This window comes from Gopherus flavomarginatus, chromosome 15, assembly GCF_025201925.1.
Source record: "Gopherus flavomarginatus isolate rGopFla2 chromosome 15, rGopFla2.mat.asm, whole genome shotgun sequence".
NCBI lineage: Eukaryota > Metazoa > Chordata > Testudines > Testudinidae > Gopherus > Gopherus flavomarginatus.
The window spans coordinates 14452615-14459605 of NC_066631.1; the positions used below are offsets into that span (position 1 = coordinate 14452615).

The window sequence follows — 6991 nt, forward strand, 5'->3', positions numbered from 1 at the left end:
GCTGAGCCATGCAGGGGGCTGGTGAACACAGGACGCCATGACGCAGCTCTGTGCAGAAGGGCTGTGTCCAGTGACTCAGTGTGACCCCCTGGTCCCCTGGCCCATCTGAAGATCCTGATCAGGTAAGTTGGGACAATCTGGGAGGGGATGTCTTAGCTTCTCACGGACAGGCACAGAGAGGCTGCACTATTCAGAGAGTGGAAGAGGACAGCGCGTGGTTTGGATCACATCTGATCCACCCGTGTGCAGCCCCTGGCATGTCTGACCTGTCTTTTCGCAGACACTTACTGGTGGGTCACAGGGACATGCTGCACATTAATTGTCAAGGAAGATGCTGGTGCTCCCAGAGGTGTGGGGTCATGGACACATGGTTTCTAAGTACCGTTATCGTATCCATAACATACACCATTGAATCCATTCAATACTGACAGTTAATGCGCCACATTCCTTCCATGACGCAATTCCACTAAAGTCACTACAGTGGCACCCGTGAAGAATTTGGCCCAGTACTGGCCTGTCATGGCCAAACGGCAGTAGAAGGACCAACACACTGTCCAGTTGTGTACATGCCCCCAGCACCCACAACCGTTCTCCACGGGCTCCAGCCACAGCCACACAGACATGCAGGCAGATCCACAGCCTGTGTGGGGGTTGGGTGAGCGCTGTAGTGGGGGAACCCAGCGCGGTAGCAGAACACAGAGCTCCTTTGCTTCTCTCTCGGTACCTTTACGGCCTCAACCACTGTTGTGCCTGAGCATCTCAGACATGATCGAACTTATCCTTATACCACCCTGTGAGGCAGGGAAGTGCTGTCCCCATTTTACAGATGGGGAATGGAGGCACAGAGATGACATGACTTGCCCAAGGATACAAAGTCAGTGGCAGAGCCAGGACATGAACCCACTCACCTGACTCCCATGCCAGTGCCTTAACTACAAGACCATGTTCCGCGCTTTTATGTGGGCTGTGTGCAGGGAACAAGACTTGGCCTTATTGCGAGTTGTCCTAAGGAATACTCCATTGCTTCACTTCCCAGTGGATCTTCAATCCTCTGATTGTACGATGAGTTTCTCCAGAAAGGATAAACCTGCCAGTGGAAATTGCCCTGCGTCTCTTTTTCCCTACTTGGGCAGTGGTGGCGCCCTCTCCCTGCCTTCAACTGGGACAGGTTTTTGTACAGCCCTGTGTCACTGTGGTGGGTCTTCGGTGGAGGAACCCAGCTGACCGTCCTTGGTAAGTCACTGAATTACTCACAAATTTTCCTTCTCCTGCCTGTATTGTACGTTTTCCATGATTTTTTTCCTGATTACTTTGTCTTCATGCTGGGCTCGGGACTCCTCTCACTTTATAAATGGACCTTCACACAGTGATGGGAATAACATTTAGTCTCTCTGGATAGTCATGGCAGGTGTACATGGCCCATGCTGGGTTTTCTTTTCTTTTCCTAATGAAGAGAAGTTTGAATTTGCCCATGAAACCTATTGAGATTCTGCCACTGGGTCCCTAGTTACAATGACTTAGTGTTAGCCCCTTAAGGAAAAGATTTCCCCTCTTTTTCTTTTAAGGTATGAACTATTTCTCAGTAGCACTGGGTATTAGTCAGTGTATGAAAGAAACTCAGAGCCAGGTTCTCAGGTGCTGCACTGTCCTAGCTCCATTGTCCGCAACAGAGCTCCACCAAAACTCACCCCAGGCTCCTACAGACAGGTGTCCAATCCCATGAAATCTAATGTTCTATAAAAGTCATTGGTCCCTGGTGATTTAAAATCTGATTTTTCGGAGGCTGTTGGAGGGAAATGCTTAGCACTGAGGGCTGGGCAGAATATAGGGTTTTATTCTATGAGTAATTTCAGAAAAAGCAAAATAAAAAAAATCAGTTTTCATCTCAATGGTTCCAAAATCCCAAACAAGCATTTTCAGCTGAAAACCGAAAATGCTTCAGTTATTGACAGGTTTTGGTTTAAGATTTCCATTTTTTCCATTTTGGGATTTTTAACCAAAAAAAATTTTTTTTTCTTTTTGAGAAAAGCAGATACTTCCAACAAAAATTTACATTCAATTGAAAACCAGTTTTCCACTGAAAACAATTTTGATGGGTCATTTTCAACCAGCCCTATTTGTAGCATTGCTCTGTTAGAGCTAGACAAGTGACTGATAAATTTTTAAAAATAGAAAGCCAGCTCCTCATATGGTGTAAATCCATGTCGCTTCCTTGCCAGCAATGGATGCACTGATTTACATTTAATCTGAGTGAGTTTGACTGCACTGACTGACTTACTCCTGACCTGGAGGATCCATTCCATTGTACCTTGGATGACTGTAGCTACCACTGGAGTTCAGTTTAGAAATGCAACCCAACCCCACCCAAAACCTTTAAAATATGCAGAGGGAAGTTGAAGCAGCCTGCAGGGAGAGAGGGCTTTAAAGAGGTTGCACTAATTGTGTCCCTCGAGCCTAGGGCACACTAATGAGGTTGCTGGCCAGTCTGAAAGGCTGGTCGGCTTCCTAGAGGCTGGGTTCTGTGTCTGCCAAGCTCAGAGCTCAGTGATCAGGACGCTGGTTGGATCAGCCAGCTTCAGTTACAGAACAGCCTTGGGGACCTGATGGACCTGACTTAGCCAGAGCTCAGTGAGTCAAGGCAGTATTAGCTCAAACACCACTGTTGGCTGCTTTGTCCTACGTAAAGCATGAAATAAGTAAGGCCCAGACTGTGACAGCCCTACTCATGCCAAGTGGCAAATTGCTTCTCATACAGTCCCACTAATGTAAACGGGACCAACTGCCTGTGGAGTAAGGTGCAACCTGGCGTGATGATGAGCATCCCAATCTTGAACCCCCGGGACTAGGCTGGTGCATAAATGTTAGCAAGGATTTAAAATTTCCCCAAATTTTTGTGCCCTTCCTAAGCAGGTCATGCCTTCAATGTCTCCCTGCAGTTACACAGCACAGCCCAGGCTAGGGCCCCAGGGAATCTACTCTGCACCCACCATGAAATCAACCCTCATTGTGGGATTTTGCAAAGTCCCTTTTCCTCTTCTCTTGAACCCCATCCAGCAGAGCGCTCAGATGCACACTGGATCGGGCCCTGTAGCAGGGATTTCTCCCATAAACGAGTCTGTACTTTGCAGCTGCTGAAAATGTTTCAACAACAAGCTTGCTTGGTAACTCGGCTGTTCAGCAACAAGAACAGACAACCAGGGTGTGGTAAGAGGTTGTTTGTCACCCAGGTGTTAATCAGAAGATCTGACCCTTAGCAGAGAGACCTACAGCCCCACATAGACAATGATAATTCAACAATGGGTTTATTGATCCACTTGGCAGAAGAGAGAATTTATCCCTGCTGTGGAATTCCATAGGATGGTTCAAAAACAAACACTCTCTCTCTCTCAAAACTGTACAGAATTCTATACTACTTTCTATTTAAAAAAACTATTTAATGCATGTAGCTCTCCTTCCTATGCTTTGGATCCTACTGGTTTTTTGTAATTATCTGTTTAGCATTTTTTTTTCCATTAGGAAACATGGGGGTTGCCCCCAGATTCCTCTGTGCCTCTTGTGAAACGGCCCCCAAGGCCTGAACAGACAAATTAAACTCTAAGCTTAGACAGCAGGAAATAGCCCCAAAATAATAAATACAACATAGTCCTAGAGAAATACTTATCTGCTGTTTTTACATTTCTAAGATAGGCACAAGGCCAAATGACCTAGAGGTTTTCTTTGTGAATGGCTCTCACTATCTCATACCCAGATAGTCTGTTCTTGAGAAATGAGAGAGAGAGAGAGAGAGAGAGTTTTCACCATGGAAATATCTTCCGAGTTAATTCAATGAGTAGCACCTTTGTCTGCACTAAACGACACCATTTGAGAAGGAAGGTGCTACTGTATGTGAGGAAGAGGATCAAAATCTAGCACTTAATGAGGAATTTTGTGCAAACTGCCTAGGTTGCTAGCTGTTTAGAAGTCATTTTTCCCTGTATCTGACAAACAATGAATTAAAAGGTGAGTTTGGAAACAATACTGATAATCTTTCACACTTCTACAGCATCTTCCACCAAGTATTTCAGCGCTTTAGAAATATGTAAAAAAACAAACTTAGAGAAAAAGCCTGTGCGCGGAGAGTTCAGTGATGTGATCCCCTTTCATGGGCAGAGAGGTCAATGACTTCATCAGATTCACAGAGGAAGCCTGTGAGAGGTTGGATTTGTTACATTGCAGAGATCTGGAATTTCTTGTATTCTACACTGGCAGTCTCTATTTTGGGTTTTCTAACACTGAGTCCTTGTCCTGTAGGTCAGCCAAAGGCATCTCCCACCGTGCACCTCTTCCCTCCATCCTCGGAAGAGATACAGACAAAGAGCAAAGCCACACTGGTGTGTCTGCTGGGCAGCTTTTACCCAGGGTCAGTCCAAGTCACTTGGAAAGCTGATGGCCAGCAGATCTCCACTGGAGTGGAGACGACCAAACCCTCCAAACAGAGTGACAACAAGTACATGGCCAGCAGTTACCTGTCTCTGGATGCATCAGATTGGAAGAGACATGAGAGCTACACCTGCCAGGTGACACACGATGGGAAGAACTTTGAGAAGTCCCTGAAGAGCTCAGAGTGTTCTTAACCCTCTGACCCACAGAGGGCTCGGCCAGTTCCCGTGTCAGTCTGTAGGGGGTTCCCCAAGGGAGTCAGGATCTGCCTGTAGCATTCCCATAATGCTGATTTCCAGCAAATCTGCTTCCTATTTTAGGTGGGGGATTTTATCAATCCATACGATACCGTCTTTATTCCCACATCCCCACTGCTCTCACCCCCCTGCATTCCCTGGAATTGTCCTTCCTGCTTTGGTCTCTAATGCAGCCTCGTTATGATATTAATAAAATCAGAAAAAAAATCATCATCATAGCGATAGTCAAGAGTTTAACTTCTTCTGTCCCTTTTACACCTCGTGTATTAATTGCAATATTCACCTTCTCTTCCAATAAAATAAACTTACCTTTTATCAGCTAATATGGTTTTCTTTTTTGGCTGGGTCAATGCTCAGCTGGGTCACTAGCCCTGCAGAGAGCAGTCTGCTCTGTGAGTTAGTATTGAGTCAACCTCTGCCCTTGCATGGGGCAGATTCCAGCTCCCTGCTTCTCCCTGAGCATTAGTCATTCTTCAAGTAGCCTCACTGGAGTCAATGGGCTGTTGGCTGAACAGCTCAACACTCAGAGGAATAAGTGGCCAAATCTGGCCCAAAGAGGGAGGGGCATGACACTGCTGATGGTGCTTACCTCTGATAGTCTGCATACAGAGTTCCTGGCCACTTCTGGTCAGTAGAGACCCAAACCCTTCTTTGGAAGAGTGGCTTTTAATATCCTGCAAACACCACCTTAGGTGACAGCTCTCAACCCACCCAACTGGCCCTCTCGCCAGGTTCAGCTGTACATGGAAATCTACCTCAATTAAACCAATGCTGCTGGCCATTGTGTCACACCTATTGTGCAAAGGGGAAGGCAGTGACCCTTATGTCCAGTTTGACCACCTGTGTACATGGGTGAAGTGCTTTGAGAGCCTTCACATTCACGATGCTTTTCAAGTGAAAGCAGAACATGCATGGTGATCTGGATTCTCTGGTATCACTCAGGCCTGTGTTACTTCTGGGGTGCTGCACTATTTGGGCCTTGGCAGGCCAGAGCAGATAGTCTGTGTCCCATTAAAAACCAATGAGTTGTGCTGGGGGATTGGGTTCATGTGAGAGTGGATACTGGGAGGGGCACTTTGGGGTCTGTCCGACCCTTCCCAGACAGAAGCACGCACCATGTGTACAGCTGGGAATTTGCATCACAGAGAGCGTTTATCATAGACCCCTGAGCCATGCTGGGCCAGCCAAAGGAGATCCATGAACACTGATTCTCTTACAGTCATGGGGCCAGGGAGGTAAAGGGATACATTTGTATCACATGTGCCACATATATGTCACATCCCACCATGCTACCATCACTCACAATATGGGTTACATGGATGGATAGCCAGTCATGCATTGCCATCTCCTACAGAAGGGAATAAGGGGGAAAAGAAGCAGAGGGAGGATGAACTATGGAAAAGTTTTCAACAATGAGAGTTTTTATAACCTTCATATATAGTATTTTTAACATCCCCAGACATACTGTCCCGCCCTCCCAACACACTCACAGAACTGTACTTTTGGGGGCTAAGATTTCTAGGTGATGATTTATGGAGCACCAAGAGTGTGCAGAGCACAGAGGGGACAATGGCTCTCAGAAGTTCTAGGGAGCTTACAGTGCAAAGATGACAATGAAAGGATCAGACAGAGCGGGGGGGGTGTCAAAGGAGAGTGAGCATGTGCCATAAAGAGTTGGCTGCCAGAACCTATTGGTGTGCGCTGATTTTAACACTACTTCATTGACAAAAAGGCTCTGAAAGAGATTAACTTCATTTGCTCAATGTTTAGAAATTGGTCCTGTTCCCTTGCACATGTGAACTGCAATAGACTGATGAATGGACTGAAAAACTGCATGAAGTACTTAGGGTATTTTCAAAAATGACTCACTCCATTAAAAGTCTAAGTTCAACTGGAAGTCAATAGGATTTAGGAGCTCCTCAAAATCCCACAAGGCACCTACCTGTATATTAGATACTTAAATACCTTTAACACTCCAGGCCTAAGTGCTTTAGTCGCTTCTGACAATAAGACTTAGGCACTTTTGCTCACGGCTCAGGCCTGCCCTCCACTTCCCAGGGAATTCTCGCAGGATATGAGACGGAACCACTCAAGTCACAGGAGCTTCCCCACCAAGTGCTGGATCACATGTTAAACACAGCACAAGAACCTTGGCTTCAAGTATGGCCCATTAGTGAGGGAATGAGGCTGGTACCATTCACTCCCCGGCCGTGCTGAGCTGACACACACCAGGCACTAAGGGGAGTTTGTATTTACAGTCAGAGGGAGGGTCCAGTTCCCTGGTTTAATTCAGAAGAAACCAGCTGAGCATGGAC

The 6991-nt window shown here is 46.4% G+C and overlaps 1 gene segment (V, D, J or C); it reads left to right on the plus strand.

The window, feature by feature from the left end:
* Window positions 1–4999, plus strand: part of LOC127035037 (immunoglobulin lambda variable 5-37-like) — a 56813-nt gene extending 51814 nt beyond the window's left edge. Inside the window, 2 exon segments of the V gene segment in view lie at window positions 1198–1233; window positions 4291–4999. Coding sequence covers window positions 1198–1233; window positions 4291–4613 — 359 coding nt within the window.
* Window positions 5000–6991: the final 1992 nt, after the last annotated feature.